The following is an 18,224-nucleotide window of genomic DNA, read 5'->3' as shown; positions in this document are numbered from 1 at the left end:
TGCTGTTAAAATGCAAGTCTTGTCTACTTTTACCAGCCATAAGCTTTTTCATTTGTGTGAAGTTACCAGGCTACCTAGCCAGGAACCTAGAAAGTCTTTGATCGAATGGGATCCTTGCGCATGTAATGGGTATTTCCCCCTTATTTGTTTATTCTAGGTGCCTGGTGGGACTGGTGCAAGTACAAATTAGAAATTTAGGAACCAGGGGCCAGCGCTGTAGCATAGTGGGTAAAGCCACTGCCTTCAGTGCTGGTGTCTCATATGGGCGCCGGTTCGAGTCCCGGCTGCTCTACTTCCGATCCAGCTCTCTGCTATGGCCTGGGAGAGCAGTAAAGATGGCCTAAGTCTTTGAGCCCCTGCACCCGCGTGAGAGAGCTGGAAGAAGCTCCATGTTCCTGGCTTCGGACTGGCACAGCTCTAGCTGTTGTGGCCAACTGGGGAGTGAACCAACGGATGGAAGACCTCTCTCTCTCTGTCTCCGCCTCTCCTTTCTCTGTGTAACTCTGACTTTAAAATAAATAAATAAATCTTTAAAAAAAAAAAAGAAATTTAGGAACCATTTGCTACTAATCTCCAAAAATCTTTTGATTTATACCCCTATACACTTACTTTTTAAAAGGAAAAGGAAGCTGAGTTGTTAAAATTGTGCTAATGTGAGAGGAAGAATTCTACTTGTTATTACTAGCACTGTTTTCCACTACTCATGGAGTTTGTAAGTCATATGTGTTTTAATGGATCTAATCACATGTGAAGGTTTAGCAGTGTGCCTGCGGCAGCATCAAGTTTTGGGCAGCTGGAGCATTCTGTATGTGGGGATAGGGATATGTCTTCCTTTTATTTATTTATTTATTTATTTATTTTTAAAGGTTTATTTATTTGAAAGAGTTACACAGAGAGAGGAGAGAGAAAGAGAGAGGTCTCCCATCTGTTGGGCCATCTTCCACTGCTTTCCCAGGCCACAGCAGAGAGCTGGATGGGAAGAGGAGCACGGGTCTCGAACCTGTGCCCAAATGGGATGCCGGTGCTTCAGGCCAGGGCGTTAACCTGCTGCGCCCTGATATGTCTTCCTACTTCTACCCATTTCACAGTCATCCTGAATGCCTTGTCCTTGGGTCTGACTACTCGATTCCTCACCTGTCCCTTTGCAAAAATGTTTGACTTCTCCTTTTGGAGAATGGGGGAGCTCATGCTGTGGTCTGTAATGACCAGGGATTGCTCTCCATGGGAAAGAAATCATTCACCCAAAAATCTGAGACTGAATCACATCTGGAAACAATATTTTAAAATTTAAGATGAATCAGAATCAAAATATAAATATCATACACACTGAAATTTGTTCACCTTAAAAAACTAAATAAATGGGACTGGTGCTGTGGCACAGTGGGTTAAAGCCCTGGCCTGAAGTGCCAGCATCTCATAGGTGCCGGTTCTAGTCCTGGCTGCTGCACTTCCGATCCAGCTCTCTGCTATGGCCTGGGAAAGCAGTAGAAGATGACCCAAGTCTTTGCACCCTGAAGAAGCTCCTGGCTCCTGGCTTCAGATCAGCTCAGCTTCAGCTGTTGCGACCATTTGGGGGATGAACCAGCAGATGGAAGACCTCTCTGTCTGTCTCTACCTCTCTCTAACTCTGTCTTTCAGATAAATAAAAATAAATCTTTTAAAAAATTTTAAATTAAAAAAAAAATGTAACCCATGAATTGATAGATGAAGCCGGCCTGCAGCATCGATTCCCCTGGGACCTGGCTTCCCCTCCGAGCCGCTCGAGGGCAGTAAAGCGCTCCCTCGACAAGCGGGGAGTCGCAGTGGCCCGCCTGTGCTCGGTGGTTCTTCCCAGAATCCTCCGAGCGAGGCGAAGGGTTTAAAAGAGAGTGCGGCCTTCCGCTGCGGCACGGGAAGAGAGTGGCCTTGGGTGAGGCTTGTGTGGGCTGTGCATGTGTGTCGCGTGGGAGGCGTGTGTGGGCCGAGGCACGAGTGGATGCGTGGATGTGTTTGTGTGTGCGCGCGTGTTGCGTGCAAGGCGAGTGAGTGCGCCCACCCCTGTGCCCCTCTCCCCTCCTTACACCTTGATCTTATTTGATCGGGTCGTGACCCCAGCCTCGCCGGGCCGTCCCGAAATGAAAAGCTCTCCTCCTGCGAAGCCCCCTCTCTGGGGGCGCTGTGCAGCGAGGCCCTTGGGCGGCGGCAACGCCGCGGTCCCCGAGGTCCCGGAGCTGGTCCAACGGGGCCCGGCGCTCGGAAGTGATGAATTGATCAGATAGACGAGGCTGGGCTTGTCCCGGGCCGCTGATTATCGAGGCGATTCTGATCTGAGCCCGGCCTCAGGACGAGGCCGCCGGTGGCGAGGGGGCCAGTGCCGTAGCTGTTGCCGGGAGCTGGCGGGGCAGGGCGGACGATGAACGAGCTGGAGGCCGCGGCCTGGAGCTGGAAGGTGGTAGAGGCCTTGCTCGCCGCGGTGTTTCCTCCCTGGCTCGCCCCCTTTTTTTTCCTGAAGCCGCAGCCTGTGCCAGCGCTGGTGCGAAGGGTTATACATGTGTGCATGCCAATGCATCCTTCAGAAGCTTACAAAAATGCAGAGTCCAGGGCCTTGCCCGGGATTTTAAGTTAATTAGTAGGAACAGTCCAAAAATGTGCATGTTTTTTATTTTGAAATTTTGAAACAAAAATTGTGTATCTGTATGATGTTTCAGTACATAGTGCACTTCGTGTACTGTTCAAATCAGGGCAACCCCCTCCTCAGACACTGGCCATTTCTTTGTGATGAAAGCATTCAGTACCCTTTTTTGAGCTGTATAGTGGGTTATCATTATCCATAGTCGCTGTGCTATGTAATACAACAGCAGGATTTTCTCTGACTGGAACTGCCCAACCTTTCCCCATCACTCCCCAGCCTCTGGTCACCACCATTCCACTCTCAACTTCTATGGGATACACTTTTTAGATTACTCATATGAGAGATCATGTGATAGGTGTCTTTCCCTATATGTGCATTTCCTTATCGTTCCTCAGTTGATGGGCCTTAGTTTTTCCTTTTGTTGACCATGGTGGCCATTGCTGCAGTAAACATGGGAGTACAGATGATTTCATTTCTTTTTGAGTATATACTCAGTATATCCCAGCAGTAGGATTGCTGAATCATATGGCAGTTTGTGTTTGTGTGTGTGTGTGGTTAAGATTTATTTGCAAGGCAGAGACGCATCTTCCATCCACGACTGACTTCCCAAATGGCCACAGCAGCCGGGATTGGACCAGGCTGAGGCCAGGAGCCAGGAATTCTGCATTTAGGTCTCCCGTGTGAATAGCAGGAACTCAAATACTTGGGCCATCAACCGTTGCTTCACAGGCACATTAGCAGGAAGTTGGATTAGAAGTGTAGTAGTGGGGGCCAGCCCTGTGGGGTAGTAGGCTAAGCCTCTACCTGCGCCAGCATCCCATATGCATGCCAGTTTGTGTACTAGTTGCTCCATTTCTGATCCAGCCTTCTGCTATGGCATGGAAAAGTAGTGGAAGTTGGCCCAAGTGCTTGGATTCTGCACCTGTGTGGGAGACCTAGAGAAAGCTCCTGGCTCCTGGCTTCAGATTGGCCCAGCTCCAGCTGTTGGGGCTGTTTGGGAAGTGAACCAGTGGATGGAAGACTTCTGTCTTTACAGACTCTGTAACTCTACCTTTAAATAAAAAAGTCTTAAAAAAAAAAAAAAAAAGTGTACTTGGCAGGACTCCCCAGCATTCTGGTAAGAGATATTTGTCCCAAGCAGTGGCTTACCCAACATCAGCCTCTATTTTAAATTTTTTGAGTAACTGCTGTACTGTGTTTTGTTACGACTTTATTACAGTTCCACCAACTGTGCATAAAATTTCCATTTTCTCCACATCCTTGCCAGCACTTTTTTTTATTTACTTAGTTTTTAAATTTATTTACTTGAAAGAGTTACAGAGAGGCAGAAGCAGAGGGAGTAGAGACAGAGAGAGAGGTCTTCCATCCACTGGTTCGCTCCCCAACTGGCCGCAAAGGCCAGAGCTGTGCTGATCTGAAGCCAGGAGCCTCCTCCAGGTTTCCCACACGGGTTCAGGGACCCAAGGACATGAGCCATTCTCCACTGCCTTCCCAGGCCACATCACAGAACTGGATCAGAAATGGAACAGCCAGGACCTGAACTGATGCCCATGTGGGATGCCAGCACCACAGGGGGCAGCTTTACCTGCTATGCCACAGACCCCACTCCACTTGTTCTCTTTTGTCTTTTCAATTTTTTTCATCTGTTTCGAGAGGCAGAGAGTTCCTATCCACTGGTTTCCTACCCAAATATTTGCAATCGTTAGGAGCCAGGAACTCAATCTGTGACTCCCGCATCAGTGGTAGAAATCCAATTTACTTGAGCCATCACTGTTGCCTCCTAGGGTTTAGGCAGAAAGATGGAGTCAGGAGCCAGAGCCAGGAATCAAACCCAGGTACACTGGTATGGCACTAAGCATCGTAATTAGTACCTTACCTGCTAGGCCAAATGCCTGACCTTACATTTTGTCTTTGATAACACGTGGTCACTTTAATGGGAGAGAGGTGATAGTTCATTGTGGTTTTGATTTGCTTTTCCTTGATGAGCGGTGTTGAGCACTTTTTCTTATACTTGACCATTTATATGTCTTTTGAGAAATATGTATTTAGGTTCTGTGTCCATTTAAAAAAATATTTAAATGGCAGAGCACAAGAACGAGCGAGAGTGAGCGAGCAATCTTCCATCTGCTGGATAACTCCTCAAATACCCACAATAGTCACAGCTGGGCCAGGCCAAAACCAAGAGCCAGGAATTCAATCCATGTCGCATGAAGGGACCTAAGTACTTAAACCCTCATCTGCTGCCTCTGGGGCATGCATTAGGAGGAAGCTGGATCAGAAGTGGAGGTAGGGCTTGAACCCAGGCACTCTGATAAGGGATGTTTGTAACCCAAGTGGTAGCTTAACCCACTACACCACATTTACCTATATAAAAATTGGGTTATTTGGGGTTTTTTTTTGCTGTTGTATTTCTATATAACCTGAATATTAACCTCTTGTTGATGTCAACCTGCATATATTTTCCCTCAATTGTAGATTGTCTTTTCACTTTTTTTTAAACTTTATTTATTTGAAAGGGAGAGTTACAGAAAGAGTAGTAGAGGGGCTGGTGCTGTGGTGCAAGGGGTTAAACCTCTGGCCTAAAGTGCCAGCATCCCATATGGGCCCAGCTGCTCCTCTTCTGATCCAGCTCTCTGCTGTGGCCTGGGAAACAGTAGAAGATGACCCAAGTCCTTGGGCTCCTGTGCCCACGTGGGAGACCTGGAGGAAGCTCCTGGCTCCTGGTTTCGGGTTGCCGCAGCTCCAGCTGTTGTGGCCATCTGGGGAGTGAGCCAGTGGATGGAAGACCTCTCTCTGTCTCTGCCTTACTCTGTAACTCTTTCAAATAAATAAATCTTTAAAAAAAAAAAAAAAAGTGGTAGAGATAGATCTTCAATTCACTGGTTCACTCCCCAAATGGCTTCAATGGCCAGGGCTGAGCCACATCAAAGCCAGAGACCAGGAGCTTCTCCTGGGTCTCCCACAGGGGTTGCAGGGGCTCAGGTACTTTCCCAGCCACATTAGGGAGCTGGATTGGAAGTGAAGCAGCTGGGACTCAAACCAGCACCCATATGGGATGCTGGCATTGCAGGCAGAGGCTTAACCCATTACACTACAACACTGCCCCCTCACTGCGGTTTTTCCTTTGCTTTGCAGAAGCTTTTTAATTTAATGTAATCCCGTTTGTCTTTTTTTGCTTTTTTTCTCATGTGCTTTTGGGTCTTAAACAACTATCCCTCCATATTCTAATATCCTGAGTCATTTCCCCTGTGTTTTCTGGTAGTAGTTTCAGATTTTATTTTTGTGGATACTGCAAATGTATACATTTTTATTTATTGTTACATACATTTTAATTTGTTCTTTTTCATATATATGACACATTTTACAGTTCTTTTTATTTTTTAAAAAATATTTATTTACTTGAGAGGCAGAGTTACAGGTGGAGAGAGCGACAGAGAGGTCCTTCATCCGCTGATTCACTCCCCAAATGGCTGCAGTGGCCAGCACTGGGCTGATCCAAAGCCAGGAGCCAGGAGCCTCTTCCAGGTCTTCCACGTGGGTGCATGGGCCCAAGCACTGCCATCTACTGCCTTCTCAGGCAATCAGCAGGGAGCTGGTTTGGAAGAGGAGCAGCTGGGACTTGGAACCAGTTCCTATATGAGATGCTGGCACTGCAGGCAGATGCTTAACCTTCTAAGCCACAGCGCTGGCCCCTAGTTTCAGATCTTAGCTGTTTAGTCTTTAATCCATTTAGTTTGATTTTTGTATATGGTGAGAAATGGTTCTAGTTTCATTCTTCTGCATGTGTATTCTCCCAGCACCATTTATTGAAGAGACTATATCTTTCTCCCAGTGCTTATTTTTAGTACTTCCATGGAAGGTCAGTTGGCCGTAGATGCTTGGGGTTTACTTCTAGGCTATCATGTCTGTTGTTATTCCCAAACTAGGCTGTTTGATTACTGTAGCTTTATAGTATATTTTGGAGTTGGGTAGTATAATCCACTCCCTCTTGTTCTTAAATATTTATTTTTATTTGAAGAGCAGTGTGACAGAAAGAACTTCAAAGCCCAGTTTTCAGGCCAAAGCCAGGAGCCCAGAACTCCATCTGGGTCTCCCACATGGGTGGCTCGGACCCAGCTACCTAAGCCATCATTTGCTGCCTCCTGTGGTGTGCATTAGCAGGAAGCTAGGTCAGAGCAGAGGGAGGCCTTGCAGCCAGGTATTCTGATAAGGGATGCAGGCATTGCAAGCAATGGCTTGACTCACTGTGCCACAATACTCACCCTTCTTGCTATTTGGATTTTTCATGATTCCAAATGAATTCAAGGATTTTCTTCCTCGTTCTGTGAAGAATGTGACAATACTTAGCTAGACATTGCATTGAATCTGAAGGTCACTTTTAGAATTATAGATATTTTAACGATATTGATTTTACCAGTATATGAACATGGAATATCCACCCCACCCCACCCCACCCCATGTGTTTGTGTGTGTCCTCTTCAGTTTCTTTCACCAGTGTTTTACAATTTCCATGGTAGAGATTTTTCACCTCTGTTTACATTTATTTCTAGGTTTTCTTTTTTAGCTATTATAAATGGGATTATTCTTAAAATTTCTTTTTCAGATAACTATCAGCTTGAAAATGCTACTGATTTTTATCTGTTGATTTTGTGACCTAAAGCTTTGCAAACAGTGACTTCCAATACTATGTTAATAAAAGTGGTGAAAGTGAACATCATTAACTTGCTTTTCCCCATTCGTTATGCTGTTAGCTGCTGGGCTTATCAAGTTGTGATATGTTCCTTCTACATCTGATTTATTCATAAAGGGAAGTGGAACTTTCCCACATGCTCTTTCTGCCTCTGTTTATAAGCTCATATGGTTTCAGTCCTTCACTCTGTTGATGTGGTGCATCACACTAATTGATTTGCATATGTTGAACCATCCTTGCATCCCTGGATGAATCCCATTTGATCATGGTGACTAACTTTTCAGTATGCTATGGGATTCCATTTGCTAGTATTTTATTGAGGATTTTATGTTTATGTTCACCAAGGATACTGGCCTGTAGCTTTATGTTGTATTCTTGTGTGGTTTTGGAATCAGGGAAATGCTCATAGGATGAGTTTGGAAGAATTCCCTCTTCTTAATTTTTTGGAAAAATTTGAGAATTGGTACTAGTTCTCCTTTAAATATTTGGTAGGAATCCATATTTTTTCTTGTTTTTATTTATTTTTTTAAAAAAATTTATTTGAAAGGCAGAGTTACAGAGAAGCCAAGGCAGAGGCAGGGAGAGAGCTTCCATCTGCTGGTTCACTCCCCCAGTGGCTGCAGTGGCTGGAGCTGTGCTGACCCAGATCCAGGAGCCAGGAGCTCCTTTCTGGTCTCCAATGTGGGTGCAGGATCTCAAACACTTGGGCCATCTTTACTGCTTTTCCAGACCATAGCAGAGAGCTGGATTGGAAGAGGATTAGCGGGGTCTTGAATTGGCTTCCATATGGGATGCTGGCACTGCAGATGGTGGCTTTACGTGCTATGCCACAGTGATGGCCCCAGGAATCCATATTTTTTTTTTAAATTTTGGGTCACAGTACAAAGTCTTTTAATGTTTAGTACCTCAAATAGACTGCCTGCCATGTCTATCCAGGGAGCCAGCCCTGTCTCCCACCTTCAGGCATTCTAGATCATGAGAACTGAAACTCCTCTTGCCACTTGGTACTATGTTAGTAGATTGGAGGGTCTCAGTGGGTTGGACTGTGACAGTTTTGTTTAGGGACCCTGCCCCTGAGTATCTGGATAAAGCCCTTTCATAGCTGAATGATTCAACTATGCCTGTATTGTCAAACTTAATTAGAAAATGGAATTTATTTATTTTTTAAAAATTTATTTATTTATTTGAAAGTCAGAATTACACAAAGAGAAGGAGAAGCAGAGAGAGACAGGTCCTCCATCTACTCGTTCACTCCCCAACTCTGCTGCAATGGCTGGAACTGCACCGATCCAAAGCCAGGAACCAGGAACTTCTTCCGGTCTCCCATGTGGGTGCAGGAGCCCAAAGACTTGGGCCATCTTCTACTGCTTTCTCAGCCATAGCAGAGAGCTGGGTTGGAAGTGGAGAACCTGGACTCGAACTGGCGCCCATATGGGATGCCACCACCGCAGGCTACCTGCTACGCCACAGCACCGGCCCCAGGAAAGGGAATGTATTGTCCAATATGCTACAAGGCCTGACATTTCCTGCCCAATCTTTAGTGACACAGCACATTCCTGTATGTGACTTGTAATTTTATAAACCGCATGCAGGCATCCATTTTTACGTACTTTCAAACACAATCACCCGATCTCTGAACCAGGTGTATAAGAGTTGTGCTAGGAATCCCATTACAAACTGACAGCTTCCAGGCAAGGAGACAGAGGCAGAGTTAGTGATTAAACCGTGTCAGGAATCCAGGAACACAGAGAGATGGCCCTTGGGGAAAAGTGGAGGCCAGCAGATGACTAAATGAAAGAGGTTTCAAACTAAATATGAAAGCTATTTAGAGTTGCTGGAACTGCAGGGAAAGCTCAGTGAGAGAATGGACTTCAGCCATTCTTGTTCTCCAATGCTCAGTTCATAAAGCTTGTGAGAAATTTTGAATGGTACTGTACGGTTGGAGTGATTTCAGTTTATCAACAGTGTCCTGTGCCTTCTGTCCTAAGTCCTGAGCTTTTCAGCAAGATGCCTTTCCAAGTTGCAGATGTACCCCAGGGGACTCACTTCTGGACGCTGGGAAATTTCCCTTCCGTATTTTAAGAGTGAAGTGGCAACTCGTAGTCTGTGGGTAAGAGACACTTCAGACTTCATCTTGAACAAATCTGTTTAATGGAGGCAGACGACAGCAGGTGCCCCCACGATCCATCCGTCCAGGGGCCTATGTGGAGAAGAAGCCACCATCGTTCTTTCGGGAGTAACCTCTGTTGGTGGCTGCAGTGTGAGGGGACACTGTGGACAAAAGAGGAGAGGGAGTGGGCTGTGAATTTCAGATCCTTTTCCCTTTTCTGGGAACCTCGAATCATCACATGGATTGGTACTCTGGGGGAGGGTCCTAGAGCATCTGGGGGAACCGGCATATGGAGGGCGGATGGGAGGTAGTCATAGGTGTTCTGCTCCCAGGTTTCTGCCCTGTGCCTGCCCTTGCCAGAAACGGTTGCAGGCATTCTGGTGTAGCAGGTGAAGCCACCACTTAGGATATCCACATCCCATATTGGAGTGACTGTGCAAGTCCCAGCTACTCTGCTTCCAATCCAACTTCCTGCTAATGCATCTGGGAAGGCAGATGATGGCCCAAGTACTTGGGTCCCTGCTACCCGTGTGGGAGACCTGGATGGAATTCCAGGCTTCTGGCTTTGGTCTGTTCTAGCCCTGGATGTGGTGCACATTTGAAGAGTACACCAATAGATGGAAGATCTCTCTCCCTCTCTTGTTACTCTGCCTTTTAAATAAACAAATACATCTTTAAAAAAAAAATTGAAAGAAATGCTTGTCCCCTAGATGTAAGACTGAGGTGCTGAACACTTGAATTAATTTCCTAGCTCTGTGGTCAACTTGTCCTTTGGATTAGGTTCTGTACATTAATTACTGCTTTCCAAGACCCTCAGTAATCCCTGGTCTTTTCTACCAGCCAGTCACCGCCAATCTCCCAATGTCAGATCCACTTAAAAAGACACCTGTGCCACCTATTTACCCACCCAGTCTCCTAACCCTTACCTATAGATCCCTGGATGCTGTGGATAGACTCCTTCTTTGGGTTGATCCAGTGTCTGATGTTAGCCCGGGAAGTGATAGGGGGTAGCAGAGGAGGGGGTGAAGATTCTCCAGGGAATTGGATCTTGATTCTAGAAGATGGTATGGGGAAGAACAATGGAGACTGAAAGATGAGGGAAAGGTGGCCACGTGAGACATGTATCATAAAGCAGCCGAAGGCCCTTATCCTTTGTAGAATTAACCAGAAATTTTGTTTATGCAGAGGAGCACACTCTTGGAGGATTTCTATCCATTGCAGACAATAAGGATATGCCTATTACAGACACAGATGTAAAAAAAGTACAGATATTTGTATATAAACGAGTACCCATTGGTGGTTACTTCCCAGGTGACAGTCTACCTTCTGTGACTGGACAGCAGCATCCCAAGGGTGAAGAGGCCCTGCCTCTGCCACTTACCCGTGGATGGTCTCCTCGTGTAACAGTACCTCACTTTTGTCCTTGAACGCCCCAGTATGGTGGTTGTACAGGGCTGCTAAGCGGAAGTCCAGGTCATCCTTTGGTGTCTACAGGGAAAGTCAATCCCCCAGGGTTAACTTGGCCCCCTGTGCCTTCACTCTCATCAGGTGCTGTTGGCTCTACTCGTCCCCAAAGGAAAGTGAAGCCCCTCTGTTGGGACTGAACACCAATTTTGTTACATGCAAATTGTAACCATGACTTCTGAACTCTTGTCAGTATGGAACTGTCTCCATTACAGTCAGGTCTAAAGAGTGGTGACTCACTGGGGACATGGAAATATCCTTGATTTGGCCTTGAACTTGACCTCATTCATGCTTACATTCATGAAAAACATGGGAAAGTCTATTAAAATTATTTGCTCCTGGTAATGGAGCAAAATCCAAGCTTTCTGACCTAGAGGCCAGATAAATTAGTTTGGTTTTGGATTTGGCAGGATCTTGGGTTGGGGACAAAAGGAGAGATACAGACATAGTCAAGACAGACTTCCTTTCAAAAAGAATACTAATGAGTCCTAAAGTGGGTGTCAAGAGAAAAGTATTTCAGTGCTAGGTACCTTGGGGTCAAAAAAATAGGCATCACGCCTCATGGAGGTAATTGTGGGAGTGGAGTTGAGCCGACTCCAGGGTTCTTGTTGCTGAGCCAGATGAGTTGGATTCTTGTATGGCAGTTTCTGCAAAAGAGAAACCCCCTTCAGGACCCGGTCACAGGGGACCTGGCTGATGCGGTAGCCTCAGTGACATCATTTCGTTATTCCATTCTGTTTCAATCGACTCGCAGAGGAAAGTCTGTGAAGAGAATGATGTGAGGCAGGATCTCCCAGGCTTTTGATCGTCTTACGTTTTCTTAGAACTGATAGAAGGGGTTGGTGTTGTGGTATAGTGGGTTAAGTTGCCGCCTGCCACACCAACACTGCCATCCCATGTGAGTGCTGGTTTGAGTCCCCACTGCTCTGCTTCTGATCCAGCTCTTTGCTAATGCACCTGGGAAAGCAGCAGAAGATGGCCTAAGTGCTTGGGCCCTTTCCACCCACATGGGAGACACGGATAGCCTGGCCCAAAGATAGAAGATATTCTCTCTCTCTCTCTCTCTTTCTCTGCCTCTCTGTAACTCCAACTTTCAAATACATAAATAAATATTAAATAAAAAGAGACATGGTCCAGGAATACAGGGAAAGGAGTGGAGTGGAAGAGTTGGGAGAAGGTTGGGGAGCAGATAGGAAAGCTGATGCGCTCAGGTTAAATGTCCTGAGTGTGAAGGACAAATGAGACTTCAAATGCAATTAACAGGCAGAAAAGTGGAGGCCAGGGGCCGGCGCTGTGGTGTATCAGGTGAAGCTTCTGCCTGCAGTGCTGGCATCCCATATGGGCACTGGTTCGAGTTCCAGCTGCTCCACTTCTGATCTGGCTCTCTGCTATGGCCTAGGAAAGCAGTGGAGGATGGCCCACATCCTTCAGCTTCCAGGCATGACAGGACATCTTCAACCCACTGTCATCTACTCTTAACTGTCACTTAAATGTTTCACGGGCTCTGCAAAAACAGCATCCACACAATTGATCTCAACGTATTTCTCCCCAAACCTGCATCCCTGAGGTGTCCCAATTCAGTGAGTGGGGTCAGTTAAGCCCTCAGAGGCCTAGGAGTTAATGCTGGACTAGTTTCTTGGGCCCATATCCGTCAGTCACCACATCCCATCAGGCCTCCTCTTGGCCTTGTTCTCACATCTGCATATTAATCACCAATCCCTGTGTTGCTGCTCTAGATTCATTATCCTTCCTCTTGGAGCTCGCTGCACCTGCCTTCTCACTCATCTCTTTTGTTCCACTCCCATTCTGTCCCATCTACTGCCATTTGATTCTGTCACTCACTCCAGGATGAAAATCTAGCTCACTAGTGTGCACACAGCCCACCGAGGCCACTTCTCCAGCCCTGATGTCTCCACACTTCCATTTCACACCCAGACTTCAACCCTTCAGGACTATGTGTAGTTCTCCAAAGAGACCACACACACACATACATTTTTCCTTGAATGCACCTGCTGATTCCTTTGCCTTGACTGTCTGGTTCCTACTTCCTTCTTCTAACTCACATTCCACCCCTCTCTCACCTGGCCCAGCTAACACGCTTGTCAAAACTCACCTGCTTTAGAAAGCTTTCCTTTTCCTCACTGCCCCCAGGTGCTATATTGTGCAAACACTCTTGCTGTTGTCTTTTCTATTTGACTTCTTTGAGAGTAGCAGCTATATCTACTTTAGGTATCATCAGTGTTCAGCAGACTGCCCAGAATGTAATAAATAATAAATGCTTAATAAATAAAATGATCTTTGACATTGTCAAGCTATAGTCACTGATTAAGTCAACTTATTTTGCAACACTTGGAATATTTCAAACACTTATAGCAGAAAAAAAAAAAAAAAAGATGGTTCACCCAAATCACTGATCACAGTCGCACTCAAACACATTCTGGCATTAACCAAAAGACAGAGGGCATGAAGACGTGACCTGGTGGCTTTCACAAGATTCCCTCCCACTCCGTGTCTCCTTTATCTTTGGAGGACAGTTTCCAAACGGAGGGAGTGGCTCAATGGAACCTAGCGCCTCCTATCACTCACACTAATCAATACTTTGAGCTTTATCTCCCTCTGCTCAAAAGCACCTGTGAACATTTAACCAACTTGAAGATGGGGACTAGGGCGCGGGGGCAGGCCGAAAAGAGACTTCTCTGGTCCTGGGCTCAGTGTCCTCACCAGAGTTCTTTCCATTACCATCTCCGCCAGTCGCACTATCAGAAACGGGGCGGCTTGGCCAGGTTGATGGGAGCTGCAAGAGAAACCATCGTACCTTGGAAGCCTGCTGTTTTCCCAGGTAGGAATCGTCGTTATCTGGCATAGGGTGCTGGAAAGGGTCTCGAGTGGGAGGCATGGTTAATTGCCGAGCGAGATGGAACAGGAGGCCAAGGTGGCCGGGGCACAGCCTTGCCTGCGGAGGCTCCGGGATGTCAATTGTTTGGAACACCTTGTTCCGGTTGCCAGGCGACTGCCCGCTATCTATGACTGAGCCGAATTCCCTTCGAGAAGGGCACCCCCTGGCGGTTCAACTCGGGATGCCCCTCGGGAGGAAGCAGGCAGGGATGCGGCGGGAAATGGGCGTTGCGCGCGCCAGGAAGCCCTGAACGTGCTCTTCTGAGCCCCAGTTGAAGAAACGCCAGCCTCTCACCCTCCAGGATTTCTGCAAAAGTCTGCAGTCGAGGAGAGAAGTCCTAAAAGAAAAAAATGACCCGTACGTTTCCTTTTTTCTCGCACCTAACAAAAGTCTTCCCTATATTCAAGGGAAGGAGCCAGTGAGGATGTCAAAACACGTGTAGCGTTCGGAGGTACTGCCGGCTAGGGCGAATTCTCCTTGCTTAAGCTCGGCTTAACGACACGAATCCCAGGGCTTCTCACAGAGCCGCCTGTAAGAGCACGGATGGACTTGGCGGGATGCAGGTGGTACGTACCGGGGCCACACCGGTGGGCGATGGTGTCTGTGGGCCAGAGACGGTATCTCGGGCTTTTTCCTACGGGCCCACACTCCACCTTTGCAAAATCAGAGGGGGCTCACCATAGTCCCTGTCCGGCGGATTGGCTGGGCATGGCCTGGAGAAATGTCCGGTCGCGGTTTTCGCGCGGCCCTGGGCCGGCCTCTGGGGCAGATTGCACGTCCCGGGCGCGCGCACTGTGTGGCTCCGCGCGCGCCAGCGGCGGCGGCTGCCATGGCGACCGGCAGGTGAGCGGCTGAGGCGCTCGTGGTCCCCGCCCCACCCGCGCCCAGTGAACGAGGATGCGGTTGTCAAGGCGACGTGGGTAGGAGGAGAGGAGTCGGAGGGAGGAGGAAGGATGGGCGGCCTTGGCGCCACAGGGAGGTGACTGGAGTGAGCCCGGCCCCTTGCATCCTCCCCCTGTGAACCTCCCTCTTTTTTTTTTTTCCCCTTGCCTTCTGCCAGCAGAAACAGCAGCCGCACCACCTGAGCCGCTACAGCCGCTCTCTCAGGACTACGCTATGGCTGAGCCCGGGCACCGCCGCTGTCTCTCCGCCCGGGGCAGGGGGAAGGTTGAGAGGCGCGCACTCCGGCTTCTGCGGCTGCTGCTCTGGGCTGGGACCGCCTTCCAGGTGACCCAGGGAACCGGACCGGAGCTTCACGCCTGCAAAGAGGTACTGTCCACCTGCCGACGCGACCCTGCGACCAGCCGGAGACCTTGGGGGAGCCAGTCGCGCCCAGCTCTAGAGGCCGTGGAGTTTAGGTGTCTTTGGGGCTGAGGCGTCGAGGGGAGGGAAGAGCAGCGGCCCGGCATCAGGGCCGGGACTCACGAAATAGATGATCCTCGTGGCGTGGGCTGCTGAGCCCAGCGAGAACCGGCCCAGCCCCGGGGAGAGGCGAGAGCTGGGTCTCCGGACTCGGAACTAGAGAGGAAGAAGACTGTGAGTTGTGTTCTGGTTGGGGGCGAAATCTCCTTAAAAGTGGTTAAAAAGCAAAAGATTATATAAAGAGAGGCAAACGAGAAAGAGGGAAGGGAAGGGAAGGGGAGGGGATGGGGGACAATGAGATCAGAAAGAAGTAAAGAAGGTCCAGAAAAAGTAGTGGACTGATGTCGGAACGCTTGTGCTCTCATGATGACTTCAGTCGGCGGTGTGTGAGGGTGCGAGAGCGGCTGTAGGAGCCCATTAAGTCTCTCTTTCCTCGGTTTAAACGTCCAGTTACCTTGCAGGCTACAAGTGTGGATCCCGTTTATTGCTTGATACCCCTCAGTACACTCTGTCCAGATGTTGAGGTCCCAACGATCTAATTCTCTCCCAGGCTTTACTCTCCTTCTCTGGACTTCTGCTAACATATGCACTGAGTCTTTTTCAACGTGTTTAAAAATGTTGGCAACATCATTCAGGCACTAGGTAGTGTGTGTCTTCCAACCAAATATGCCTTATGAAAATTCGTTTTGGAGAGACACAAAAAGGTATGGAGAGGAACAAAACCAAGTAGTTTTCATATCATTGAGATATCAGTATATGGTCGTGCACTGAACAACTTTTTTTAAACCATATGGCAGCAACAGCAATAATATATTTATACGAACTACGTTGAAGAAGGCAAAATAAAAGTTCTATTATCTCTGTAAGATTAAAAGCCTTCAGTTTGTCAAGAGTCAAGCACCGTGAAGATAATCCCAAGTGTCAGACTTGGCTAAAGTGTTGAGAGGTTATAATGGTTTTTATAAGCCATGTGTTAACTGGTTAGCAATGGCAACCCCATCCCATATGGAGATGTATTATTATCAATATATGCGAAGCAGTAAACTGTCTACAACATAACAGATCATGGCAAAAGGGGGGAGGGGGCCTGTAAATAAAGATCTTTCACTTCAAAGATTCCTAAATATGACATAAATTACCCCAGTCAGTGAAACTTTTGCTCAGTGTGGTTAGTCCTTACGCTGACCTGCCCTGGGCTGTCTTTGCTCTCACCCAGCCACTTTATGGCATGTTTTAAGGATGATTGGGAACAGAATAATTTTGTCCATGTGCCCGCGACACAGTGCTTTGGTAGCCTGTGGTTTAACCAGTGAAAATAATGAGTTCGTGCAAGTCCACCTCCCTAAGAATCAAACATGGGTTCTCCTGAGTGGATCTAAGACTCTCAAACAGCAACTACCACTTCTCGTTGAGATCTTTGTCCGCTATTGGAAACATAACACATTTAAGGAATTAAACCCTTCAAGGGAGGGAAGAAGATTGGTACTTGAGGACTCACATTTTGCTTTTTAGTGCTATTTCCATGACTAATATTTGCTTGACAAAAAGTCTTCCATGAACTCTGAGCTTCGAGCTGTGGGAAGCTGTGGCACTTGACATAATGAGGGTTCTAGTCCTATAGGGACGCTACCATTTCTGGATCAGGATTACAGTAACAGTCACTTCAGAAATGATTCTTTGAGGACTGGGAGGGAAAATGCACACAGCACATGCCATGGAGTTCCTAACCCCTTCCCTACTCAGCTTCTTTCCCATTAGATCCACATCCCACACCAGGTTGCAAGTGGCTGAGAGGCGGGCTTACTGGCCATGGGCGTCAGCAAGTCCTGTTGACTCTCTCCTTGAGCAAACAGTGGCCGCTGAGCACCCTGCCTCCAGAACAATAAGGAAGAGAATAAGCCCTTTATTCTAACATTCTCCATATGGCAATATGAACCGATCAAACAAGTTTGGGGGCTTCCAACTCTAAATGGTGAAAAATCAATCTGAGGTAGATTAGTCCTCCTTGGGCTTAATCTTCATATGAATTTCTTGTGCACCTATGTTGGGTGTGAGTGTCAGGATCTATGGACAACAATGCGGTTGCAGCCTTTGTGTGTGTGTGTGTGTGTGTGTGATCCCTCTGGGTGTAATCAGAAAACAGAGGTTTAGCCTGAGGCCTAAGTCAAGGTGACAGAGAACTCAGAGTTGTAGGCTACTGGACTCATGCCGGGGCTTGGTGTTCCTTTCATGGTTTTAGAATAATCAGGGTCACCAGTGGAACTAAACATCCAGTACACTGTTTGTCTTCATGAATCATTTCTTAAGCCCTGTGCTAGCCCAGGCTGAGTGCCGACTGAGAGCCAAAGGAGCATTTCCCATAGCATGATGACTAAAGCCAATGAGAGAGCAGCAGAAAACTGCCTTTGACGTGATCTGCCTTGTCCTGAGGCTTTGGTGCTAATTGCCCCCAAAGGGACTTCCCGATCGGTATTGTAAAGCCCAGGGGGCTTAGGAATCTGACAGACATAGATTGGAATAACATTTTTGGAATGAGTGATGACGCTGCCATTTAGTAAGGGTGCTACTTGGAGCAAGTTAATTAATTCTGACAGTCTCAGGTCCCTTATCTGTGAAACGGGAGTGGTAATACCCATCCTACAGGGCTCGTGTGAAGATTCAGTTAAGTCGGATAAACATGTAAAGTGCCTAGGTTATACTCTTGACATACATGGAGGCTTAAGAGATCTGGATGGGCAGGGGACACTGATCTATCAGGAATGACATAGTGGCAATATAAAAGCATTTCAGTGGGCAGATGGAGGAAGGATGCTTTCTAGATAAAGGGAGGAGCCTAAAGGAAGGTCCCTGGATGAAAAATGCAAATAATCCTGGGTATTGCAAGTAGACCAGTTGGCTGAAAAGTGGGCTCAGCATGGGGCACAATGCAAACCAGGGAGAGAATCCCTGAGAGATATCCGGCAGGGATGGCAACTTTCTCAGAGCAGATTAGCAAGACTGTGAAGTACATCTGCTTGAGGTAGGTCAAAAGTTGAGATTGAGAGGGATGGGGTGAAGAAGCCGGTTCAGAAGATGTCATGGAGGTCAAGGA

General features: G+C 47.4%; 2 protein-coding genes and 1 non-coding gene across 9 annotated transcripts in view; 2 read left to right on the top strand and 1 right to left on the bottom strand.

Moving 5' to 3' along the window:
• Positions 1-1,883: 1,883 nt before the first annotated feature.
• LOC127493877 (small Cajal body-specific RNA 2) lies at positions 1,884-2,310 on the top strand. The gene has a single exon (XR_007924414.2). It is a non-coding gene; the product is annotated as a small Cajal body-specific RNA 2 (non-coding RNA).
• On the bottom strand, positions 1,886-14,617 carry CFAP276 (cilia and flagella associated protein 276). 3 transcript variants are annotated; one of them, XM_070077934.1, is made up of 5 exons: positions 14,450-14,617; positions 11,406-11,522; positions 10,793-10,899; positions 10,338-10,497; positions 1,886-9,572 (listed from the first exon to the last, which is right to left on the bottom strand). In XM_070077934.1, exons 1-4 carry the CDS (start codon positions 14,600-14,602, stop codon positions 10,338-10,340), a joined length of 537 nt encoding a protein of 178 aa, XP_069934035.1. In that variant the 5' UTR covers positions 14,603-14,617; the 3' UTR covers positions 1,886-9,572. The 3 variants fall into 3 exon arrangements, with proteins under 3 accessions (XP_069934035.1, XP_008262976.1, XP_008262978.1); XM_008264754.4 differs by having other exon boundaries at positions 10,338-10,465; XM_008264756.4 differs by lacking the exon at positions 14,450-14,617 and adding an exon at positions 13,691-13,824 and having other exon boundaries at positions 10,338-10,465.
• ELAPOR1 (endosome-lysosome associated apoptosis and autophagy regulator 1) overlaps positions 13,574-18,224 on the top strand; it is a 96,986-nt gene continuing 92,335 nt past the window's right edge. Inside the window, exons 1-3 of one of the 5 annotated variants that reach the window (XM_051856195.2) lie at positions 13,574-13,714; positions 14,179-14,337; positions 14,835-15,040. In XM_051856195.2, coding sequence (XP_051712155.1) covers positions 14,888-15,040 — 153 coding nt within the window. In that variant the 5' untranslated portion in view covers positions 13,574-13,714; positions 14,179-14,337; positions 14,835-14,887. The other 4 variants (XM_070077932.1, XM_051856193.2, XM_051856194.2 and 1 more) reach the window with 4 other exon arrangements.

The sequence above is a fragment of the Oryctolagus cuniculus genome, chromosome 7 (assembly GCF_964237555.1).
Source record: "Oryctolagus cuniculus chromosome 7, mOryCun1.1, whole genome shotgun sequence".
In the NCBI taxonomy this organism is placed as follows: domain Eukaryota; kingdom Metazoa; phylum Chordata; class Mammalia; order Lagomorpha; family Leporidae; genus Oryctolagus; species Oryctolagus cuniculus.
Note: the sequence above shows the minus strand (reverse complement) of the source record. Positions and strands in the feature narration are given on the sequence as shown.

Coding starts and splice junctions, on each gene's coding strand:
- CFAP276 (XM_008264754.4), bottom strand. CDS start 14,602: ATGGCAGCCGCCGCCGCTGGCGCGCGCGGAGCCACACAGTGCGCGCGC. Junction 11,523..14,449: donor TCCGCCGGACAGGGACTATG/GTGAGCCCCCTC, acceptor TCTCTTTTGCAG/AAACTGCCATACAAGAATCC. Junction 10,466..10,792: donor CACGAGGAGACCATCCACGG/GTAAGTGGCAGA, acceptor ACCATCTTCTAG/AATCAAGATCCAATTCCCTG.